This window comes from Rhineura floridana, chromosome 2, assembly GCF_030035675.1.
Source record: "Rhineura floridana isolate rRhiFlo1 chromosome 2, rRhiFlo1.hap2, whole genome shotgun sequence".
NCBI classification, from domain to species: Eukaryota; Metazoa; Chordata; class Lepidosauria; order Squamata; family Rhineuridae; genus Rhineura; species Rhineura floridana.
Window position 1 is genome coordinate 229,702,558 of NC_084481.1, and position 25,880 is coordinate 229,728,437.

At 43.9% G+C, this 25,880-nt stretch overlaps 1 protein-coding gene across 4 annotated transcripts in view; it reads left to right on the forward strand.

Moving 5' to 3' along the window:
* TMEM260 (transmembrane protein 260) overlaps positions 1-25,686 on the forward strand; it is a 67,502-nt gene extending 41,816 nt beyond the window's left edge. For 3 of the 4 annotated variants that reach the window (XM_061612473.1, XM_061612477.1, XM_061612475.1), the window contains 11 exons: positions 953-1,132; positions 4,507-4,547; positions 5,965-6,048; positions 8,562-8,679; positions 8,882-9,054; positions 11,114-11,285; positions 13,531-13,679; positions 14,355-14,531; positions 16,208-16,261; positions 17,649-17,739; positions 21,368-25,686. In XM_061612473.1, the coding sequence (XP_061468457.1) occupies positions 953-1,132; positions 4,507-4,547; positions 5,965-6,048; positions 8,562-8,679; positions 8,882-9,054; positions 11,114-11,285; positions 13,531-13,679; positions 14,355-14,531; positions 16,208-16,261; positions 17,649-17,739; positions 21,368-21,640 (1,512 nt within the window). In that variant the 3' untranslated portion in view covers positions 21,641-25,686. The remainder of the gene's footprint in view (positions 1-952; positions 1,133-4,506; positions 4,548-5,964; positions 6,049-8,561; positions 8,680-8,881; positions 9,055-11,113; positions 11,286-13,530; positions 13,680-14,354; positions 14,532-16,207; positions 16,262-17,648; positions 17,740-21,367) is intronic. The other variant, XM_061612474.1, reaches the window with a different exon arrangement.
* The last annotated feature ends 194 nt before the right edge of the window (positions 25,687-25,880 follow it).

The window sequence follows — 25,880 nt, forward strand, 5'->3', positions numbered from 1 at the left end:
GAGTTGGAAGGGGCCTATAAGGCCTGCTCAATGCAGGAATCCAAACCAAAGCATTCCTGTCAGAATGCCTCTTGAATCCCTCCAGTGTCAGAGAGCCCACTACCTCTCTAGGTGACTGGTTCCATTGTTGTATGGCTCTAACAGTTGGGAAGTTTTTCCTGATGTCCAGTTGAAATCTGGCTTCTTGCAACTTGAGCCCATTATCCCGTGTCCTGCACTCTGGGACGATCGATAAGAGATCCTGGCCCTCCTCTATGTGGCAACCTTTCATGTACTTGAAGAGTGCTATCATATCTCCCCCTCAGTCTTCTTTTCTCCAGACTAAACATGTCCAAATCACTAACCACGGTTTACTGTAACATGAGAACAAAGCCATTGTCTTTGACTTTTAAACATATGCCTAGTTGCTTTTGAATCCCTCCATGCAGATGGGTCCTGACACTCCAAAGCTATGAAGATAAATATATGGGATCAGGCTACTGAATGAAGAACATATTTAAAAAACAAGCCTTACCTTTCTTTTTAAATTTTAATTTAATTACTGGGGAAGGGGGTTGCTGATGGAAAACCAGCCAACTTTTATCATTGCAAAGTGGTTTATCTCTGCTTTGCAGCATTCCCACCATCCAGGCCTGTCATGGCACAGTTTCAATGGCAAAAGATGCCACAAACATGATCTTTTGGGAACCTCTAATATTTTCTTCATGTTAAAAAAAATCATCCTGCCATGCAAAAGAGATCAGAGCCATGTCGTCTCCCCAAGTAATCCAAGGAAATTGTGTCGTTTTTAACATCGCCTTTTACAGGGGCTTAAAGCGCAAATTGAGAGATCACTTCTGTGTGTCAACATATATGCATATTTCTCCCCCACCCCCGATGTCTGATCATGAAGTTCCAGCACGATTCAACTGAAATAATCACTGTTGCATGATGTGACATGTTTTTGGTGCAGGAATTGACCCCAGGCTACATGCTGAAGTTGAGTTTCTGCTTCTTGGCTGGCTGCCTGCCTTATCTCTACCTGCCTGCCTCTTCCTACCTAAGCAAAGCGCGCTGGACCTGGGGAGACCAGACGACCCTTAAAGGATTTATGAGCCATCTTCTTAGGGAGGAATACGGAACGTTCAGTCTGGTAAACTGGACTCTCTCCTTAGAACAAGTTTTGTCTTATGTATTGAGTCTGTGTGGCAGTGAATCCTTTGGACATCCAGGTCGACATCCTAAAGGCAGACGAGGTTTAAAATTTGTATTTGTCCCTTGTGCTTCTTCTTTAGGATAGCTAAATCACTCGCTAGCCAGAGAAATAATTTAATCTCCTGTGTGCTGCTTAATCGCAGAGTTATTTTGTTGTGAAGGAAAAATGAGCAGGGAGATGTGTGTGTGGCACAGTTGTGTTCAGATGCTCTGCCCGGCTTATGTCAGCAGAACGGGCAGCCTGACTATATATCCCAGTCTGTGCCCAGGTTGAAATGTATGGGGGCATCATTGTAGTATGGCCAACTGGTATTCAGTATTACCAGTTTCAGAAAAGGTAGTGCATTAAGTTCAATAAATGAACAGCACCAACGGAAATGGCAAGGAGGAAAGGTTACAATAGGTGGGACATTTTAGCTTAGAGGTGAGTAAAGGGGCGTGGCGTGATAGAGGTGTATAAAGTTATGCATGGCATAACTTTCTCATAATTTGGGGATATCCAACGAAGCTGAATGTTGGAAGATTCAGGACAGACAAAAGAACGGACTTCTTCATGTAGGGCACAGTTCAGCTGTGGACTCCCACAAGAGGCAGGGAAAGGCCACCAACCTGGATGGCTTTGGTAGACAAATTCATGGAGGGTAAGGTCTCAGAGGTTACTAGCTGTATCGGCTGTGTTTTGCCTCTACATTAAGAGGCTGCTTGCCTCTGAAAACAAGTTGCTAGGAATCACAGCTGAGGAGCGAGCTCTGGCAGGCAGGTCTTGCTTGCAGGCTTCCCAGAAGAGGCGTTTGGTTGGCCACTGTGAGAACAGGATGCTGGACTAGATGGGCCACTAGCGTGAGCCAGCGGCAGGACTCTTCTTAGGTTCTTTGTGCAAACATTTTGCCCCGCTGTCATTCTGTCTGACTTAGCACTTTCCTGTTTTTCGGGAATGATGGCGCTTGACGATGTGCCGAGCAAAGTGTTTGTCTCTATTACTGTATGCAATTTATGGTGGATATGAAGCATGGTTGTCATGAACAACACTGGAGAAAAAAAATTAATCCATCTTAGTTGTCTTTATTGGATTTGGAGGGCTGTCAACCAAGTAAACATAACGTAGCTGATTGGTGGGAGTTTGCAAAAGTTTTATTGTAATAAACCTGTGGTGTATTGACAGTAATGAAATGCATTGTTACAAACTGTCCTTGTAGACCAGGGGTTCCCAAACTGTGGTCCATGGATCACTGGTGGTCCATGAGTTCCATTCAAGTGGGCCATTGCATGCCTGTAAAATACGGTTGAATATCATCTGGGACCTAGCACAGTGCATTCATAGAATCGTAGAGTTGGAAGGGGCCTGTAAGGCCATTGAGTCCAACCCTCTGCTTGATTCAGGAATCCAACTTAAAGCAAACCTGACAGGTGGTTGTCCAGCTGCCTCTTGAATGCCTCCAGTGTTGGGGAGCCCAACACCTCCCCAGGTCATTGGTTCCATTGTCATACTGCTCTAACAGGAAGTTTTTCTTAATGTTCAGTTGAAATCTGGCTTTCTGCAACTTGAGCACATTATTCTGGCCCTCCTCTGCGTGACAACCTTTCAAGTACTCGGTCTTCTTTTCTCCAGGCTAAATATGCCCAGTTCTTTCAGTCTCTCCTCATAAGGCCTTGTTTCCAGTTCCCTGATCATCCTCGTTGCCCTCCTCTGAACCCGTTCCAGTCTGTCTGCATCCTTCCTAAAGTGTGGTGTCCAGAAGTGGACACCTAACTAGTGCTGAATAGAGGGGAACCAATACGTCACGCGATTTGGAAACTATACTTCTGTTAATGCAGCCTAAAATAGCACTTGCCTTTTTTGCAGCCACATTGCACTGTTGCCTCATATTCAGCTTCTGATTAACAACAATCCCAAGATCTTTCTCGCATGTAGTATTGCTGAGCCAGGTATCCCCCATCTTATAACTGTGCATTTGGTTTCTTTTTCCTAGGTGTAGAACTTTGCACTTATCCCTGTTAAATTTCATTCTCTTGTTTTCAGCCCAATGCTCCAGCCTGTCAAGAATTATGTACTGCATTACAGACAGAAAAATCATGAAGTGGTCTGCCAAGGTCCTTAGGAATTTTCAAGTGGTCCATGGGGACAAAAACTTTGGGGAGCACCACTGTAGACTAACAGCAAACTCATTCTATGAGTGCAACTCTTTATGTAGGGGAAGGGCCTTAGCTCAGCTGCAGGGCGCCTGCTTTGTGTGCAGAAGGTCTCAGATGCAATCCCCAGAGTCGCCAAGTAAAATGGAAATGGCCTGCCTTCAAGTCGATCCCGACTTACGGCGACACTGTGAATAGGGATTTCATGGAAAGCCTTATTCAGAGGGGGTTTCCCATTGCCTCCCTCTGAGGCTAGTCCTCCCCAGCTGACTAGGGCCTGCTCAGCTTGCCCCAGCTGCACAAGCCAGCCCCTTCCTTGTCCACAACTGCCAGCTGGGGGCAACTGGGCTCCTTGGGACTCTGCAGCTTGCCCACGGCTGCACAGGTGGCAGGGCACGTAACCCCTGAGCCACTCCCTGTGGGGGTGATCTTTAGCTGGCCCTTGACACCCAGGAGACACGAGCGGGGATTTGAACTCACAGACTGTAGACTCCCAGCCAGGCTCTCCTCCCCACTGTGCTATACCACCTAGGGCTGCCTAAAATCCTGGAGAGTCTCTACCAGAGGACTCAGATTGCTCAGTGCTCAGAGGATGCTGAGTTGAATGTCGAGGGGAAATGGACTGGAACACTCTGCAAAACAGTTTGTCTGGCTGGATCCCTGAACAGGGCTGTAGCTCAGTGGCAGAGCGCCTGCCTTGCGTGCAGAAGGTCCCCGGTTCAATCCCCAGCATCTCCAGGTAGGGATGGGAAGGACTTCTGCCTGAAACCCTGGATAGCTGCTGCCAGTCAGTGTGGACGGTACTGAGCTAGATGGGCTGAGTGCCTATCTCTGTGTAAGGCAGCTTCCTGTGTTCATGCTGCAGCTTTCTGTTGCAGGTCGCACGGTTGCACTGGAGTATAACACAAGTCCTTGCTTAAGAACTACAGTTAATGCTGCAAACACTGCTTTCAGACATTATATTGTGGCAGAGGGACAGAGAACTGCTGCCTGCTGTTCTTTAGAAGCAAAGTAATGACCAAAGCCAATAAAAAGAAAATATCCCAGAGTTGCTTGTTCATGGGAATATGGGTAGTTATTGAAGGGTAAAAATCCTGGGGTGACCTCTGCAAGAAGAGGGCAGGAGCCAGTTGTGTTATTTATACAGTATAAACAACATTGAGTTTCTTCTTTTCTGTGCAGGTGAATTCAGAAAATGGATCCAGTATGACTGATGTATTGCTGTAAGTTAATGCAAGTTGTATCATATAATTTCTTTGTTGGTCAGGATAGGAGTGGGTTAGGGGTCTTGACAAAATCAGCGCCATCCTGTGTTGGCGTCCCCCTGTGATGGATATATCTGCTGGTAGCGGGCACCACCATTTTGATTTCCCATAATGCCCCCCGATGTAACATCACTCCAAGGCAGGGATGCTTGAGGATTTTGATCTTTGTAAATTCCGGTACAGCTGACCAGATCCGCACCTTTTATGCTTCCTGAATGTTCTGACATATCAAACTTATTAAAATATATTTAGAAATGCTTATTTTGTAAGAAATGCATAGTTTAAGAGAAAGTACTTTAAAAATAATTATTTAAATGCAATTTTTGAGTGGATTTTTAAAAGTTGCAAATTAATGCGGCAGTGGGATGGAATAGGCTGATAGGTGACATGTACACAGATTGGAAAGAGACTGATTCATTTATCCACTCCTTTGGGTGGAAACCCTTCCTGATGCTCATTGGAATGCCATAACTCAGAGGCAGAACATTTGCTTTGAATACAAGAGGTTCTAGGTTCAGTAGCTGAAGGGGACTATTCATGGCAATCTGGAGGTCACAGAAGAAGAAATGTTTTTAACTGTAATGGTGTTTTAGAAAGTTTTTAACTGTAACTGTTTTTTATAGAGTGTTTTTAACTGCAATTGGGTTTTAGAATGTTTTAAACCAGAGCTTGGAAAAGTTACTTTTTTGAACTATAACTCCCATCAGCCCCAGCCAGCATGGCCACTGGATTGGGCTGATGGGAGTTGTAGTTCAAAAAAGTAACTTTTCTGAGCTCTGTTTTAAACTGTTTTCAGAATGCTTTTCCTTTTCTTGTTAAACTGTTTTGTCAATATGCTTGCTGTCCTGGACTCCTTTTGGAGGAAGGATGGAATAAATTTAATTAATAAATAAATAATCCCCAGCAGTTCCAGGTAGAACTGTGAGAGAGCCCTGCATGAAACCCTGGAGAGCTGCTGTCAGTCAGTGTAGACAGTACTGAGACCAGTGGTCTGACTCGGTGTTAAGGCATATTCCTCTGTTCCTGGCCCAGGCAAAAGGTGTTCTTAAAGGGCAGGTGTTATCTGTGCACCCTGCAGGGGCCCTGCGAACTGCCTGAGGATCCTGTGCGCTGTCACCAGGCCTAGTGCTGCGTAAGATTTATCAGCCTAGTCTCCCTGATTGTCAGAATGGGGCATCATTACTTCCTTTCCATGATTCCTAATCCCTGTTTTTTTTCCTGATTTAATGGTTGTATTGCCATGATTTGTGATTTTCTTAGCTCAACAGATGCCATGACATCTGTTTGTAGCTGCTGCACAAATGATCTTCAGTGGCAGAATAATATTCATTCATTTGCTTGTTACTCTGTCTCTTGCACATTGATGTTTTCACAGTTTTCAAGTGACCCATATGAAGACAGAGCTTTCCCCCATTGTCCAAGCCCTCGCGATTGCAGCGTGCTTGGCTGCCGCAGCAAGGTAGCAGGCTTTGTTTTATGTTTACTCCCAGAGAAGTTGTGAACACCATTCTCCTCCACTGTGTGTTGCTAAAGCTTAGGCCATCACCATTTAATAACACTGCTTAACGTTTATAGCGTAACACTTATATAGCACTTTAGGACGTTCAGAGCATTTCATCTAACAATATTTTCTTGTAATCTTTAACAACAGGAGTGGGAAACCTGTGGCCTAGGGCCGCATGGAGGCTGCAGGTTGACTTGATTTGATTTGATTTTAATATTTCTACCCTGCCTTTCAGCCAAAAGGCTCTCGAGGCGGCTTACAAAAGAGCACCAATATAAAGATACACCAATAATACATCAGTAGAACAATACAAACCAATACAATTTGCAATATATTTCAAGGTTGTCACAAACTACCTCCCCCCTCTCTTTGGCAAAATAGGTATTATAGAGATTGGGCTACTTTGCAAGGCTAGCCACACTCTCTCAGTCCTATCCCCTGTAATATAAGTATAATAATTATGATTTTTATTTGCATTGGCATTAGCAGAGTCATTTTAAAATGTTTACATTAGAAGAAAATTACACATGACACTCCTGTATTTATTGCTACATTTTGTTTTTGAACTGACACACTGCTCCCAACCACAGTTACACTAAAGTCCTGGATGCCTGAATTGTTTTCTGTGGGACAACAGTCATTTCTCCACCAGGGAAGGTTGCATGCAGGTTGCAAGGAGGGAGGAAAATGGTGTGGCAGAGAAATAAAGGGTGGCCTCATCCACAGCAAGTGTGCAGCCCCTGGCATCAGTCTCTTAAAGCCCTATACGATTTCGGCCCAGTTTATCTGAAGGAGCGCCTCCAGCATCACCAATTATGCCGCCTGACAAGATCAGTCACACAAGACCTTCTCTCGGTTCCACCAACTAAAACAGCAAGGTTGGTACGGACCAGAGAGAGGGCATTTTCAGTTGTGGCCCCCACCCTCTGGAATTCCCTCCTGTTTGATCTTCGTCATGCCCCCTCCTTAATTGGTTTCCGCCGAGCCTTGAAGACCTGGCTATTCAGGCAGGCCTATGGGATTTCTGGGATGGGTTAGTTGTTAACGTGTTATTAACTGGAAGAGTGGGTTAGATGATGATGGTCTTATCTATTTTATATTGTATTTTATTGTATTGGTGTACGTCGCCTAGAGTGGCCGTTGGTTCGGCCAGATAGGCGACTCAGAAATAAAATTTTATTATCATTATTATTATTATTATTATCATTATCATCATCATCATCATCATCTACCCCTGAGGAAATATGGGCTCCACAGAAAAAAGATTGCCTGCCCCTCTACAACAACCCAATGTGGCATATCAGTAGGTTCACTGCACCACAGAAAAAGCTAGTGTGGTATAGTGTTTAGGATATGGGGCTACATTTATGGAAACCTGGTTCAGATCCCCACAGAGCACATTTGGTGACCTTGGGCCAGTTACTGTCTGTCAACCTACCTTACAGGGCTGTTGTGAGGACAAAAGGGGTGGGTGGGGTAAGCGTGTGCATTGCCCTGCGCTCCTTAAGGGATACAAAGTGCAATAAATCAATGTCTAGACTTCCTCAAAATCTTCTCAGATTGTAGGTCTGTGAGGTTTGTGAGGCATGGATTTAAAACGTAATCCAAAACCACTGGCCATGTAACCCTGGAGCTGGTCTCACAGCATGGTGGCATCAGGCCACATCCAGACCCAGTCACTACACTAGCCTGGAGCTGGTGCAGGGACTGGGTCCAATCTTTCTGCCTCCCCCCCTCTCTGCTGTAGCTGCCAAGAATAGCAGGACTGAAAATGCGGCAGTGACTCCGTCTCTCTGCAAAGCCTTGGTGGCGGCGGGGAGTTTGGAAAGTGCCTTTACTGTACCGATTATGTTCATCCTCCACCCTTGGAATCTTGGTTAAATGGCAGTTTTAATAATAAGATTAATAGTAATGATTTAAATAATAATTTTTTTATTATCTTCCTGTATTTGCTTGAACTCAGTTGCTGCTGATAGCAGTCATCGCTCCCTTTTCGTCTGGCTCCCTTTGTTGTTTAGAGCAGGGCTGTGGAGTCGGAAGCAATTTTGGGTGGAGTCAGAGTCAGTAGAAAGCCGGTTCCGACTCCAGCTCCAAAATAAAAACTTTCATAGGAATTTAGGAAAGTTTTCTTGTTCAGAAATTTTAATCAAATAAATATATTTTATGTTCTATCAATCTAGCCTGATGATTCATGTGGTGGTGATGATATTCCTTGTGCTACCATTTTACTACAGTAAATTTGTTATTACTAGTTAATATACATTTGCCATTTATGAAGGAGTCGGAGTCGAACGGTAGAAAAATGGAGGCGTACCGACTCCACAGCCCTGGTTTAGAGCCATATTGCTAGTGTACTACGCATCTTATTAGTGGAATGTGCTGCATATTCTCAATTTTTCGTTGAGAATGCAGCTTACCTATGTTTTTTTAATTTAATCACTCTTAACATATTTCCTCTCTCATTCTAGGCCAAAGGTGGAAAAGTCTCATCTGGTCTGGCTGTTTACTTCAATGCTCTTTGCCTACTCATTTTTCTTCGCTTGGAGAGCAAATTTGGATATTTCAAAGCCTTTGTTTAAGGGAGTGGTACGTTTGCTTCTGGATAGTAGCCTTGCCTTCAGGATTACTATTTATGTTACATTTTTCATTTATTAAATAAAGTGTGGGTTTTTAAAATTTAAACAGATTTGCAAATTGCTGCATAAATGTAAAGAACTGAATTTAAGTCTGGGAAAAAATGAGTAACAGAGAAGCTGACATTTACAGATCTTTCCATCCCTACCCACAGGTCGAGCGATTCTGGATGCAAAGCAATGCAGTGGTCGCTGTTCTAGCTGGCCTCGGACTATCCTCACTTTTCTCTCTTGGTGAGGCTGTCATTGAAAATAGCCGATCGCTTCGCTGCCTGGAATGGCTTGTTGCTGCCCTTCTCGTTACAGGACAAATCTACTCCAATTATAGGTAACAGCAAGAAGGACGGCCGTGAATGTGGCTTTGCAGATTGTGCTTAAAAGTCCATTTAGTATTATGTTGATCTGTTTTAATATTTTTAGTTAGTAGCTGTTTTAATTGTTTTAAGCATGTTTTAATTACTTTTTTGTTTGATAATTATATTTTTTTGTGTAAACCGCTTAGAGATCTTTACATTCAAGCAGTATGTACATTTTCTTAAATCAAATAAAAACAAATTTTGCTTATATCCCACCCTTCCCCCAAGTAGCTCAGGGCAGTACACATGCTTCTCCCCTCTTTATTTAGCCTTATTTAGGGATGTAAAAAAGGCATCATTTTCCCTGTGTTTGTCGCACGCAGCCAAAACCTACTTTGTCTGTCCACTGTGGTGAAATTTTGTTACATATGCAGTTTCTGTAATGAATTATGTAAATTATGCTGTCGTTATGTTATTCCACCCCATTCATTTCAGTGCAAACGAAATCCAAAGCAAATGGGAAAACATAATCAATTGCATATCGTTTGTGGGCTGAAAGCAGCAAAGAATACTGATTGTATTTGGTGGATTGATTTCCGTTCTGAACACTGGGAACCTCTGGCTTTCCATATGCCCCTATGATTTAAGACCACAGCTCCCAACATGTTGTGCTAGGTGAGGCTGATAGGAATTGGAGTCCAACAGGTTTTGCATCCCTGATTTAGTTCAGTGCTTTCCTGCTTCCTTTTTCATGGGTTCATTTGTACCTGTGGCTCTGAATTCAGGTTCTGGAGCAGGTGTGGGGAACTGTGCCCCCCCCAGATGTTGCTGAGCTACTTGCTGGGGCTGATAGGATTTGCGGTTCAGCCACAGCTGGAGGGCCACAGGTTGTCCACTCCTGCTCTGGAGAGACTTGAGAATATCACCTTTCATGTTGTTACAGGAATCCACAGAGGAGAGAAAACAACTTACTACTGTGTTGGCGGTTTCTGTTGACTGATCATGATCCTGCATGTTGTGTTTGGTTTAAAACACATCGCAGGAATCAACACATTGAAACAGTCTTAGGCCCCATCTGCATTATATATTTAAGGTGGTGTCATATCACTTTAAACAGTCATGGCTTCCCCCAAAGAATCCTGGGGACTGTAGTTTGTTAAAGGTGGTGAGAATTGTGAGAGTAATTGGGAAATTCTTATATGAGAGCTGCAATTCCCTGAGTTCCCGGCAAAGAGTGATTGATTGTTAAGCCACTCTGGAAATTGTCACTCTGTATGGGGAATAGTGATCTCTTAACAACGCTCAGCACCCTTTACAAACTACAGTTCCTAGGATTCTTTGGGGGAAGCCATGGCTGTTTAAAGGGGTATCATAGTGCTTTAAATGTATAGTGCAGATGGAGCCTTAGGTGTTCAGTGGAAGATAGTTATACTTGTTTCAGTGAATCGTAGGAATAGATGATACTTCAGACGTCATCCAGCTTATTCTGTTGTGGTGATATGATTTTTTATTTGCTATTTAGATGAAGCTAGAGTTTTTTCCAAAAATTTATGCCAAGAACTAAGCGGTAGGGTTACCATATAGTTGTGCATTATCTTGTTATATCTTCATAGCACCTTAAGAAGGGAGGGGAAGCTGAGAGGTAACAACTTTTAAGGATTGCCTTGTTGGATTTGACCAAAGTCTGGGACTGGCTGCCATTTGGCTCTAACTTCTCCCAGAATTGTCTCCACAGCAGCTATTCTTTCTGGAAATTACGTAACTGGAAAGTTAAGGAAGTGTTCTTAGTTTTCCTCTGCCCTCCACATCCCTTTCTCCTTTTGCATTCCATCTTTTAGATGGCTAGCCTGAGGACAGGGCCTGTGTCATATTTGCACTGTGTGTAGAAAATTTTAGGTGCTTAATAAACAAGCTCTAGGCTGCCTGGTGGTATGTTGTCACTCTTGGAAGCATTTATAAACACCACAAATCCTGTGCGTAGCTTTCTTACTCCCAAAGACTGCTGTTTGTCTAGCTGAACTGCCTGGAGATGCGTATTTGAAATGTTGACTGATTTTTTTCCTTTTCTTCTTGATATCTGTTTTCGTACAGCATCTGTGACCAAAGCCACAACTATGTCGTTGACCAGTTTGCAAGGAATCTCTTGTCATCCATGCCTCCAGATGCCATCATCCTGCTAAGGGGAGACTTGCCGGGCAATTCTGTTCATTACCTTCATAACTGCGAGGGAGTGAGACCTGATATTACCTTGGTTGATCAAGAAGTAGGTTGAAAGTGAGCTCATGTAGTCTAATGACTGATCATTGAGTCTGATCTTGCTTCTGCTAGGAACTCGCTAGGTGGATTTAGGCAAGCCATTACTTCACAGTCCCTGTTGCTTGTTCGGTATTATCATTATTATCATTCATTTGTATAGTGCTCTTAGTGTGCATGGTCCTTTTCAGAGGGCATACAGGATGGCAGGTCCCTGCCCTGAGGAGCTGGCAGTCTACAAGTAATAAGAACCGAGGGAGCTGCCACCTGGTGGGTCAGACCGTTGATCTGTCAAGTTCAGTACTGTCTTTTTGAAAATGATTTTATGGAGTTTCCAATAACAATACAAAACAAAATATAATAACAAAAAATATATAAACAAAAACCACTTTTAGTATCTTGATCCAAAGTCAAACAAACATGTTAATAAAGTAAGAGAAAGAACAAATGGAAGAAATAATACTAAAATATATATAAAATACAGTATTTTAAAAATTTGCCTTGTAAAAAATCAATCTGTTCTTTACATTTTATTTCCCCACAAAATAATTTTTAGCATGCAATTTTTATTGAATTTCAACATTGTAAAATAAAAACAAGTTGTAGCAGTTACAAAATGTCAGTTACGTCGCTGAATTACGTTAAAAAGACCTCCCCCCACTCCATCCATAAAGCCTCACAAAATCATTCTGAGGCATCAGGTGGTTTCAGAGTCACTCAAATCTTAAAATCTGAAGACTATATAAATTACATAAGAAGAGTTCCACAAGCTTGCACACCCTGTTGGCATTTCTGGGGCCTTGGCATCTTTGCTGACGTATCTAATACAGTCAGACCAAACTAAATACATTGACTCTTTGATACGCTTCTATATAAATTAATCTTTTGGGTTAATTTTTCTGATAATACTAAGAACCAAACTTTGCTATACCAATATTCCAAATCTGCCTTTTCCAAGTACTTCTAATACCTCATTATAGTTAACCTAGCCAGTATCATACTTTGGACACATAATGAGAAGACATGATTCACTAGAGAAGACATGATTCACTAGAAAAGACGATAATGCTGGGAAAAACAGAAGGGAGTAGAAAAAGAGGAAGGCCAAACAAGAGATGGATTGATTCCGTCAAGGAAGCCACAGACCTGAACTTACAAGATCTGAACAGGGTGGTTCATGACAGATGCTCTTGGAGGTCACTGATTCATAGTGTCACCATAAGTCGTCTGTTTGAAGGCACATAACAAGAACAAGAACAAATTAAACCAGAACTATCACTAGAAGCTAAAATGATGAAACTGAGGTTATCATACTTTGGACACATCATGAGAAGACATGATTCACTAGAAAAGACAATAATGTTGGGGAAAACAGAAGAAAAAGAGGCAGGCCAAACAAGAGATGGAGTGATTTCATAAAGGAAGCCACAAATCTGAACTTACAAGATCTGAACAGGGTGGTTTATAACAGATGCTCTTTTGGAGGTCGCTGATTCATAGGGTCACCATAAGTCGTAGTCGGTCTGAAGGCACATAACAACAACAAAGCCGCTAATAATCAAAAGCTAATTAATTATTTGTTTTTGCAGTCAACATTTTGACAAATTTAGAATTGCCTATGGCTATGCTGATTGGCAGTGGCTCTCTAGGGTTTCAGATGGGTCTCTCCTAGCCCTTGCTAGAGATTGAGCCTCGGACTGTCTGCATGCAAAGCAAATACTCTATCCCTGAGCTTCAGATCCTTACACTAACAATCCGCAAAGGAGAGATGGTAGAGGATGTGGAGAGAAGTGGAGGCGTGGAAGAATAGGTGGGTATTTCTGTTACTGATTCGGATGTTGTGCCAAAGATTTTGTGGAAATTTTCACTTTGAAATCCCCATTGGTTTAATGAAAAACGTGGGCACCTTTTTAAATGTCATCTGTTGAAATCAGTATAACCTCAATGAGCTTAACTTTAGCTGGATCATGCCCCTTGGTTTACATTTCCTTGCATGTGCACATTTACTGAGATGCAATAATCACTGTATCTAGTGGGGCTTACCCTCAGGTAAACCTGCATAAGGAGGCGGCCTTAAGCCACAGTGCTAACCCCACTTACCTGGGAGTAAGCTCTGTTGAATTCAGTAGGAGTTACTTCTGAGTCGATGTGGTTAGGACTGCAGCGTTACTGTCAGGTTTTAGGTACGTTTGTTTACATTATGGGGAAAGGCCACAGGCAGTGTCTTTAATTTCACCTTGTCTTGCCTGCACTAGTTGATGACTCATCCCTGGTACTTACCAAAGATGTCAAAACATTTGCCTGGTGTCATCTTTCCTGGGAACCGATGGAATCCTGTGGAAGGGATATTATCTGATGGAACAACCACATTTAATCTGCATCGCTTTCTCAAAGTAAATAAACAGTAAGCATTCCTTTTCGCATAAAATCATGTCAAACTCATTCTCAAATTGCTTTATGTTAAGGGTGGCTAATCCCCAGTCTGGGGGCCTTATCAGGGTCCCCCATGCAAACTCCCTCTCCACCCCAAGAGCCACTGATTTTGATGGCAGCAGTAACAGGAAAAAGAAAAGTTAAAGCAGACACAATGCTGGGATGGGCGGAGAGAGGCATGCAGCCCAGCGCCATGGCAGGGATGCAAATCACCCCTTCCGCGGTCATAAGAACATAAGAAGAGCCTGCTGGATCAGGCCAGTGGCCCATCTAGTCCAGCATCCTGTTCTCACAGTGGCCAACCAGGTGCCTGATCATTTGATTGGAGGATAAGAGGGGAGAGGGCTTCCTGGATTGGCTGAGGAGGTGGCCGTGTGCCTGTATATGTGCAGTTGAGAATGTGTGTTGGCCACGGGCATGTTTTATTGTACATTTTAATCGTGGGCGCTCATTTTAATGTTTCGATAAAACTGTTTTGAATGTGTGCTTTAATTAGGTGTGGCTATAATTTTTTTTGTTATAATTGGTTTTATATGTGTGAACTGCTTTGGGGGCATTTTTGGCAATTAAATAAAATAATAATTCCACAACTCCAGTGTCCTGTTTGTATTAATGTATCTGTTTTGTCATGGCTTGCTTGCAACAGCAAAGAAACCTTTGTCTGCATTGGACTCCACGAAGACGACCCCACCTGGAAGAAAGGCTATTCCCTTTGGCCGTGGGGCTCTTGTGACAAGCTAGTGCCTTCGAATGCTCCCTTTGACCCCGGCGAGTGGATCGAGCGCACCAGGAATCTCTACAACTGGAGCGAGGAATATGGCAGGTGAGAGGTGCAGAATTGGTTGCAGTGTCTGAAAGTTTGCCAAGATGAATGAAGAACTTTGATGCAACTATGTCTGGCCTGGTGTAAGAGTTGCCCCGCACCTTTCGTTGGGATCGTTCCACTTGAGCCGTGATGTTGACCTCAGAAATGGGAGCATATCCACTACACCAGACTTCCTGAATCTGGGGCCCTCTAGATGTTTTGGACTATAATTCCTGTCAGCTCCAGCAAGCATGGCCAATAGTCAAGGATGATGGGAGCTGAAGTCCAACAACATCTGGAGGGCATAAGGTTGGGGAAGGCTGTGCTACATGCGTGAGCCCACTCATATACAGTTGTCAACCCTGTTGTTATTCAGGATAGGGCTTATCACTTCCATAGCCTTTCTCCCATAACCCGTTCGAGGGGGGGGGGGAGAAATGGATGTTATCACATAGATAAAACTCTAAAAGACATTTAATTTTTAAAAAGCAAGTTTCTAGCCCTTCTTGTTGTGTTTGCTTGAAATCTCTGAAGCTAGAGTGGTAGTTAAACAAGATTTCCAGTGCTGCTGGGGAACTTGATTGTTCTGCATTGCACTTTGCCCTTCCTCATCGAAATAAAAACAATGTTATGCAAAATAAGGCATGTTGTGCAGATTTGCTCAACTTCGCATAACTTATGGACATCACATAAGAACATTATTTTATTTATTTATTTATTTATTATTTCAATTTATATACCGCCCTTAGCAGAATAGCTCTCAGGGCGGTGAACAAACAAGATAAAATACAATATATCATAGTAAAAAATCACAAAAACATGTACAAACAAACAACAGAAAGCACAACAAAAACGAAATACAACACAAATTAAGAAGGATACTATTTATTATGAGAAGAGCCTGTTGGATCAGGCCAGTGGCCCATCTGGTTCAGCTTCCTGTTCTCACAGTGGCCAGCCAGATGCCTGTGGGAAGTCCACAAGCAGGACCTGAGCGCAACAGTGCTCTCCCCTCTGACAGTTTCAAGAAACTGGTACTTTCAGACTTGGTGGAAAGCAATTTGCTTGTCAATTTGTCTCAGGGAGGTATGCCCTTATTTTGATACATTGAGTTTCTCCCTGACCTAAAGCGTAGTGGCACCATTAATTTTGAACGCCCTTCCCAATGAAATAAGACAGGCGCACACGATTCTGATATTTCACCGCCTGCTGAAATATACTCTAAATATACTCTATATCCAGCAACCTGTTCTCACAGTGGCCAATCAGATGCCCCAATGGGAAGCCCACAAGGAGGACCTAAGTGCAAAATGCAGAACTCGGAATTTCATGAGTGCTGAATTCTAATTTTCGTTTAGCACAGAGTGCACATGGCCCTGTTTAATACTGATATATTATTATTAATATATGCTTAGTTCAAAGACCATTGCAGAACAGAACTAAATACAAAACATTAAGACATTAAATTACTTTCATACAATGTCAATAATCACAATTAAAATTAATAAATAAAATACATAACTAGTCTTAAAATAAATAGAACTTTACTTGTAAAACAGTTAAACATTGCAATAAGTGGAAATAAAATGATTCTAGCATTTGATATCAGGTCAGAGAGCATTTTATAATCTTGATCTCTAGATGACATTCTTGTGTCTGATCCAGTTTATCAGCTCCTGTGATCCCTTTTTAAGGTTTGATTCGTCCTCGTGGGAGTCAGTGGCAAATGAAGAGATGTGGCAAGCCAGGTGAGAGTTCCCCCCCCCGCCCAAATACGCCGCCTTTTCCTATCTGAATGGATTCTAAAGGGAAGTGAGGCGCCATGGTGGTCCACACAGGATTTCATTTTGGGAAGTGGTAGAGCATCTGGTGTGCATGCTAAAGGTCCCAGGTTCAATCCCTAGCGGCATCTCCAGGTAGGGCTGGGAGTGTCCCTGCCTGAAACATGGAGAGCCGCTGCCAGTCAGTGTAGACAGTACTAAGCTAGATAGACCAATAGTCTGACTCAGTAGAAGTTTGCTTCCTTTAAGACCAAGGGCTTTGGCTGAGGGGTAGAGTATCTGTTTTGCATGCAGACAGTCTTAGGTTCAATCCCTGGCCTCTCCGGATACAGCTGGGAGAGATCCCTGCTTGAAACCCTGGAGAGCCACTGCCCGACTGTGCAGATGAACCAAGGGCCTCATTCAGTATAAGACAGCTTCCTGTCTTCTTATGTTAATTGCACCACAAACTGAGCAGTAAACGGGAACACAATGAAGGCATGGGGGAAATCTAGGAAATATAATTTGTTGTGCAGCAGTTGGGTGGAAATAGGGGTCGTATGAACTCCGCCTTGCAAATAATCATTTAAAGCAACGTTCCCCAACCTGGTGCCTTCCAGTGTGGTGTAGTGGCTAAGGTGCTGGGACTACGACCTGGGAGACCAGGGTTCGAATCCCCACACAGCCATGAAGCTCACTGGGTGACCTTGGGCCAGTCACAGCCTCAGAGGGAGGCAATGGTAAAAACCCCTCTGAATACCGCTTACCATGAAAACCTTATTCATAGGGTTGCCATAAGTCGGGATCAACTTGAAGGCCTTCCAGATGTTTTGGACTACAGTTCCCATCAGCCCCAGCCAGTATGGCTAATGGTCAGGGATTGTGGAGGTTGTAGTCCTACACCATCAGGTTGGGGAAGGCTGCTTTAATGCATCCTTTGACTAACCCTAACCCTTTACTGCCATCCACAATATGTATTTTTGCATGCCTAGTTTCATATTTTATTCTCACCTGAGGCACCACTCAATTGGCCCTGCCATGTAGTTCCTCTGGCCAAATGTTCCCAAGCGTCTCTATTGCAGCGGAGGTTCATTGTCTCATTCCAAGGAAGACAGGCATGGCTGTAAGGTTTAAACTGGATCTTTACTTAATAGCATCAGCGATTACTGGCTACAGCAGAAGGCAAAGAGAAAAGGGGAAAGAGAAACTAAACTCACAACTCAGGAAAGCCACCCAGCTTCCTGGACCTAAATACATTAACCCTTTATTGACTTTCTCTCTCAGTAAAGTGGGTATTAATTAAAGACAGTTTATGGGCACCAGTTTGTGTTTGAAGAATCCTTACCATGACTGTAACATGCTTACATTTTCCTAGGATGAAAACGGCCTTCTTTATTTTTGACCTTGCGGAAACTGCTTGTGTGTCAGCGGATGTAAAAGCACAGCTTTATGCATATGCGTACAATGTAGGTACCTTTATATTCTTTGGGTTAAAAAAAAAAAAGCTCCATCCTTTTATTTCTTAGTTTGCATGATTGATTCCTACCCTGCGTTTTGATCACGATCTCCGAGGCAACCTATGTAAGACAGAGTATATTGCCATAAATCTCCTGTCTGGCAAAGGTTCTTTTAAACATGATCAGGTAAGCAATGAAAGTTGCTACCACCTGTGCTAATTAAGTTGCTTTATTTAGCTAAGGGATATATTTCAGCGCCACATAGACTTGACTCTACAGAGCAGATAATACTTCATCACTCAGTTACGGGGAGACTCCCTTCTCTTGAACATAACAGTAGCAGTTGCTGAGTCACACACTTCTCCTGCCTGATCTCTTAACGATGGTATGTGGAATAATGCTGGTACGTGGAGTCTCTCCTAACAATGGATTGCCAGCTCCCTTTATGCCCAGTGGGCTGTCTCCACTTCCCAGAGGCTGCCCTCCTGTGCAGGCAGTGAGGTTCGCATGTGTCCTCCTGACAGCCAGATGCTGTATGAGTCAGCCCATTCCCACACATCCTTATTTAGGCTTGCTGTGGACGCTCCTTTGCATTGCTCTTCCTGTCCTCTCTGTGACCTGGAGCCTCCAGCCTCTCCCAGTCTGTTCAGATTAGACTGCCTTTGTCCATCCTCTGTTGCATCATCCATTCTCTTATAGAACCAATAAGCATCTCCTTTTTACTGTGCATATGCTTACATACTATAGAAGCATATTATTAAACAGACCCTTATGTAGGCTTCAGATAGGGCGATAAAGGGACAATTGCTGGATTCCACATATCTCTAGAAAATACAGTTTCACTTGACAATACCTCAGGCGTGTCCCTCCAGTTCTCTCTTTCCACCTCCGGGACTCTCCCCAGGGCAAACCCTTCACTGGCCCCTGCTTCACCGCCTCCTTGAGTGTTTTTGCCTGGCAGGGATGTGCCCTTGAACTTTCCTAATGTCTCACGCTTGACTGGATAGAGAGGGCTGTGCAGGTGTGCGTAGAAACTAGCGTCCTGCAAAAGGTCCCATTCACATTCGTGGCTCCAACCCCTTTGCCCTCTGGCCCCACCCAGAAGGTTGGGTGGGCCCTGGAAGGTTGCCCAAAGGGGATGCAGCCCTTGGTCTGAAAAAGGTTCCCCTACCCCTGGTGTAAATTTAAAAAACAGCCACCCCACCCACAATTAATTTGGGGCTCCTTCTGTTGCTTCTGCTACAGTGCATTGTCCCCAAGGTGCTGCTGCCTGTTCCAACCTTCCAATTCTGAGTATCCCTCCCAGTTGTTGCTGTGTCCATCTCGTTCCCTCTGTCGGCTCCTGACCCTTGGATGGCCACCTGCCTGGCTGTGCTCCCCTGATTCCCTCCCCCCCCCAACTGCTGGATCCTTTCTCTGTCTCATGGCAGAGACGGCGGGGTTAGCTGGTGGCAGCTGTGTCCCAGGTGAAATGGTGAGTGAGGCAGTTGGAGGGCCAGTTATGGAAGCTTTTTATTTTCAGCCCCTCTCTCAAGGCGGCTCTTGGTGGTCCTCAGGTTCACAAATAAGAGCAGGGCACTTAGGGAGCTTCCTTATACTGAGTGAGACCCCGGAGGTTCATCTTGCTCAGTCTTGTCTGCATTGACTGGTAGCAACTCCCCAAGATTTCAGGCAGGGGACATTCCTAACCTACCTGGAGATGCTGAGGATTGAAGCTGAGACTTTCTGCATGCAAAGCTCTACTGCTGAGTTATGCTCCTCCCAGCCTTCTTGTCTGCACCCTGTGGGACTCGGTCAGGAGGATGCTTTTCTGCTGAGGAATCCAAGCAGCGCGATTCTCTCCGGTGAGTGCTGGTGGCTTTGTTTGGTTTCCTTTCCCCTTCCAAGGCGCGTTTGCAGATGGATAGTGTTTGCTAAATTTGGACCTCCACCTTTCCACCAAATGGTGCTCAAGGCAACTATCGGCAGTAATGCGGATATGTGAAATATAATAAAATGCAATAAAATAGCAATTATACAACATACATTCCAGTAAAATCCTCTAGCCACAGGTTCCATTGGTTATTTCGAATCAGATATTTCATTTATTTAAATGTATATAAACCGCACTGTCATAGAAAAATATATAACAAGATTAACACCTTGTCATTAAAACACAATATTACGGTAGCAACAGTAAAAACATTAAATAACATATTAATAAAAAATAGTTGGCTAAAAACATCACTTTCCAGAGGCCTGTCTGAACAATATAGCTTTTAAAAGACATCTGAAGGAAAGCAGGAATGACTGTAGCCGAACTTCTAGTGGCAAGGAGTTCCCCGGGGCAGGGCCTCCCACACTGGTAAAGGTCGGCCGAACCTGAGGGGGGTGGGGAGCCACCAGAAGTGACCCACCAGAAGATCTTGGTGATCGAGATGGAGTATAAGGAATCAAGTGGTCCTTAGGTATTTTGGGCCCAAGTTGTTTAGGGCTTTATGAATTAACACAAAAATCTTGAACCTGGCGCAGGAGCTCAGTTCATCTCAAGCTCAGTGGTAGAGTACCTGCTTTGCATGCAGAAGGTCCCAGGCTCAATCCTTGGCATCTCCAGGTAGGGCTGGGTGAGATTCCCTGTCTGAAACCCTGGGGTCAGAGAGCCGCTGCCAGTCATTCTAGGCAATACTGAGCCAGATGGACCAGTGGCCTGTACAAGGTGGCTACCTATGCACCTGGCAACAAGGATGATCAACAAGGATGATCAGGGGACTGGAAACAAAGCCCTGTGAGGAGAGACTGAAAGAACTGGGCCTGTTTAGCCCGGAGAAGAGAAGACTGAGGGGAGATATGATAGCATTGAAAGGTTGTCACACAGAGGAGGGCCGGGATCTCTTCTTGATTGTCCCAGAGTGCAGGACATAATGGGCTCAAGTTGCAGGAAGCCAGATTTTGAGTGAACATCAGGAAAAATTTCCTAACTGTTAGAGCCATATGACAGTGGAACCAATTACCTAGAGAGGTAGTGGGCTCTCCAACACTGAAGGCATTCAAGAGGCAGCTGGACAGCCATCTGTTGGGAATGGTTTGATTTGGATTCCTGCACTGAGCAGGGGGTTGGACTTGATGCCTTATAGGCCCCTTCCAACTCTACTATTCTATGATACCTATATTCCTAGGTTCACTTCTCTTTTCTCTGCTCGTTCGCTCCCCCAGATTTCTCTCCTGGATTTCTCTTTTCCTCTGTTTCACTCTTTTCTTCTCTCTGCTTGGCCAGTCTTCCTGTGACATCAGAGCAGCATAGCCAATCACTGTCAGGGGCTTTGCCACCTGCAGGCATGAAATCTCTTAGGCTGCATTCCTGTTCATACTTACCTGGCAGTAAGTCCCATTGAATTCAGTGGGACTTTCTTCTGCGTAGACATGCATCAGATTATGCTGTTAGTGTCTTACAAGAAGTTTTGAATCAATACGTGCATTCTTTCTTGGATGTTTTGTGTATCAAGCTTGACCTTTCCTTAAAAATACAACAGCAAGTGAGCATTTGTTGAAACCTTCAGAAAAATGAGGGCATAACATTAGAACACGTGACATTTCTACAGTTTTTCTGTGAACATTTTGGAAATGCCTTTGACACTGAGTTCTCCCCTGTTTTCCATAGCTTTACAAGGAAATTGTGAGCTCCCATGAACCTCACCCGGTGAACTGGCACAAGAACTACGCAATCGCTTGCGAGCGGATGTTGCATCTGCACCCAGAAAGGGCAGATGTAGAAGCGCTGCTCTCCGAAGCCATCAAACACTTCCTCCTTTACACAGAGAAAGCGGCAGATGATCCCCAGCAGGGCAGTATTTTGCAAGCCATAAAACATCTGAAGAAAGAACTTCAGGGGTTGAGAAAAATGAATAAAGGAGGAAAGAGGCAGCATGCATAGGGCTTCTTTGCGGTCCCCTCGCTTTTCAGCAAGGTACAAAGTGAAATCGAATGAGCTGACAGCAGCTCACGGAAATGAGCCCTTGGGGAAAGAATGAAAAATAAGATGAAAATAGAAGCTGAACAGTCTAGTGGGTGGAAATGAAGCCAGCATCTGTGTTGCTTCCTTGTGGTATTTTTTTGATTGGGAGAGAGGAGGCTAACGAAGAGGTAAAACGATTGAGGGTTTATTTATTTATTTACTTATTTAATTCAGCTTATATCCCGCCCGACTAGCAAACAGCTCTCTGGGCGGCAAACATAGAAACATATACAATAATAAAATTACAAGATCAATATAACAAATATAAAAGTACATCATCTAAAATACCAATTACAACATTTACATAAATAACTTAGATTAAAATGCCTCAGAGAAGAGAAAGGTTTTAACCTGGTGCCGAAAAGATAATAGTGTCGGCGCCAGGCGTACCTCCTCGGGGAGACTATTCCACAATTCGGGGGCCACCACTGAGAAGGCCCTAGATCTTGTTACTACCCTCCGGGCCTCCCTATGGGTCGGGACCCGGAGGAGGGCCTTCGTAGTAGACCGTAGTGTACAAGCCGGTTCATAACGGGAGAGGCGTTCCTGCAGGTATCGTGGTCCCGCGCCGTATAAGGCTTTATAGGTTAATACCAACACTTTGAATCTGGCCCGGTAGCATATTGGAAGCCAGTGCAGGCGAGCCAGAACAGGTGTTATATGCTCAGACCGCTTAGTTCTTGTTAGCAGTCTGGCCGCCGTATTTTGCACTAGCTGTGGCTATATCAAACAATGGGGAAAAAATATGTATGTGATGGAGAAAGTGGACAGGGAGACACTTTTCTCCCTCTAGTAGTCCTGGAACATGGTGCTGAATGAAGCATGGTGCCCATTCAGCTGTCAGTATTTTGCAGGAGAGATTCAGGTGCATACTGGGAAATTCAGGGTTGCTCAGTTAAAGTGCTCTGTAGAGCAACAAATCCCCTTTAAAGAAGAATCAGATTTTTTGCACTTAGGAAAGCTGTGGGGAAATGTGTTGGAAAGGCATGAATGAATGCTTAGCAGGAGGACGCGTAAATGCCACACCATCAAATCAGGACGAATGCGGGATGAATGTTCGTTGCATGACCTCCCCAACAACAAAATCAGCACAAATGCTCAGTAAAGGCAGGACTTCATCCCACCACCGCGTAAACTTTGTTCAAGCAAATCAGGATGAATGCGCAATAAATAGGCCGTCTAGAGGAGCCCAGTGTTGAGATTCAGGACAAAAATAAGTATGCCTGCACCACGGAATCCATTGTCACAAGATGGAGCTCTAGGAGAGCGTTGTTACGGAAGTAGAGCAAAGTGAGTTCCTTTCAAGCTGTTGATAAGAAGAAAAGAAAAAAGCTGGATCAGACCAAAGGCCTATCCAGTGGGAAGCCAGATGCCTCTGGGAAGCCCATGAGCTAGACACGAAGGATATAATAACTTTTCCGCTGTTGCTCCCCAGCGACTGATATTCAGTGGTATACTGCCTCTGAACATGGAGGTTGCATGTAGCCTTCTTGGCTGCTAGTCATCGATAGATCCATCCACTCTGGATTTGCTTCATCCCCTTTCCATTGGGAGTGGAGCTTGTGAAGGTGTTGTCTCTGAGTCCAGCCTCATGGAGTGTACACCGCAGGAGAGAACAGTGCTCTTGCGCTCAGGGCCTGCTTGCAGGCTTCCCATTGGAGCATCTGGTTGCCCACTGTGAGAACAGGATCCTAGACTAGGTGGGCCATTGGCAGGATCCAGCAAGGTTCTTCATATATTCTTACTACTGTTCTGGCAGCGGTGCCCCAAAGGTCCTCTACTGTCCCTAACCCAGCAGTGGTAGAGCATGCTTCTTCCACTAATTATTGCTATAGGGAAAAGTGCCAGTTTGCTTGCTTGTCTGGAAGCTCATGCTCCTTAATCCTCTGTATTTTGGGGACAAGATATAGATTGCTCAGTGGTGAAGGAAGCAAGCTTCTGAAAACTCATTGTATTACTTTACTTGATGCAGGGCTGAGCCTTTGATTTTCAACCATGTTCTGGAGCTGGGCACTGGCTTATCCTTCTGTATTACTCCTGAGACCAATGGCCAAACTATACGGAGTCACTTTAAAAGTCAAATTAAACATTCTCTGTATATGCTCTGCGGTAACAGCTGAAAGTTTGAAACATTAATCTGGTTTGAATGTAATGTTAAAACAATGGTTTAGCATTACATACAGAAGGCTTGTGCACTCCCACCACCCCTCTCCTCTTCCAGCATGACCGTGACGGTAGACTGGAAGCTTTTCCTTCCATTTTCAATTAACTGTGGTTTATTGTCATGCCCAAACCTGGGCAAACTGCGGTTAGTCTTAACTATGTGTTAGAAACAAGGCAGGATTGTATTCCGTTGTTTGAAAGGTGGTTTGTTTCTCTAAACCATAGTTAAGACTAGCCACAGTTTGTTTGGGTTTGGATATAATAAGTAGTAACCGAATTCAGTTGAAAACAGAAGTGAGTCTCATTTACTTAACATTAAACCATAGTTTAGTGTGATGTTAAAACATAGCCATTGAGTCAATAGAAGTTGATGGGAATTTCCCCGTCGCTTGAGTGCAGTCGCTTTGGGCTGCTCTGGAAAGGGACACTTTCTCCCTAAGGATCAGGTTCATAGTCCGTGGCTGCTATTAGACCCAGCCTATTCTCTGGAGTTAAACCTTTCACCAGATGAGGCAATGTGCTAGTTATAGCCTGTCCTGGACACAGATAGCCTTTTTGTTGTTATGTGCCTTCAGGTCGATTACAACTTATGGCGGCCCTATGAATCAGCGACCTCCAAGAGCATCTGTCATGAACCACCCTGTTCAGATCTTGTAAGTTCAGGTCTGTGGCTTCCTTTATGGAGTCAATCCATCTCTTGTTTGGTCTTCCTCTTTTTCTACTCCCTTCTGTTTTCCCCAGCATTATTGTCTTTTCTAGTGAATCATGTCTTCTCGTTATGTGTCCAAAGTATGATAACCTCAGTTTCATCATAACCAGAGTTATTATCTGATTGGATTATTGTAATAATCCAGAAGGGAAGGACCACAGGTCAGTGATAGAGCATTTGCTTTGCATGCAGAAGATCACTGATTCAATCCCTGGCATCCTCAGGTAGAGCTTGAAACGTCCCCTGTCTGAAAACCTGGAGAGCTGTTGCCAGTCAGTGTAGACAATACTGAGCTGGATGGACCAGTGGTCTGTCTCAGTAAAAGGCAGCTTCCTATGTTCTTATCGGGAATTCCCACCAAAAGCACCAAATTTATTATCCTTATTATGATGGTATAAAGCTCCAGAAACGCAGAAGGATCAGGTAGCAAGTGATCTGAAGACAACCCTGGATCCCCACTGCCAATCAGAAAAGGCAGTACTAGGCTAGTTGGGCAAATAGTTTAACTCAATATAAGGCAGCATAACTCAGTTTAACGCGCACTGAATGTGGGGCTGCCCACGATGGTTAGTAGAAAATTACAGCAAAGTTGAGGATAGTTCCGAAACTATGGTTAGTACAAAATAACAGCTGCTGGGTTTGGAAACTATGGTTGGTGCAAAATAACAAGGACCTGTACTTGGTCCCCACCTTTTCAGGGCCTAATTCAGGGTACTGGTTTTAAGCTTTAAAAGTTCTGTACAGCTTGGGACCAGCTTACTTTAGGGTCCGGCTTCTCTTGCATGAGGCTGTCTGATTACTAAGTCTCTCTTCAGAAGCCACTGTCAGAGTCTCTGTTCCTGCTAAGGTGAGACTGAGACAATGTTTCAGCAGCAGGTGAAGAAACTTTTGATGGTCCCAGGATGTTAAAGACATTGTAAGAGTTTTACATAGTTCTTACCAGCCTTCTGTTTTTACCTCTTCGTCAGTTTTACTATTTTCAATGCTGTTTTTATTTTTGTTTTTATGATATATTGTATGTATATATTGTATTGTTACCCATTCGGTTTTACCTGAAGAAGGGCATAGCCATGCATCAAATAAACAGATACATCCTCTGGTGTGCTGTCTGTGTTACGTTATGATCAGTGGGGGCAAGGAATGCTTTCTCAAAAGCCAAGGAGAATGCAACTATCTCACAACATTCATGCCAGGATGCAAAACCAGTAAGGGATGAAAGAATTTCCCTTCCCCTGGCCCATTTGCATTCTTGTTCCATGGATTTGTTCTGCTCTGAGCTCTGCTGTG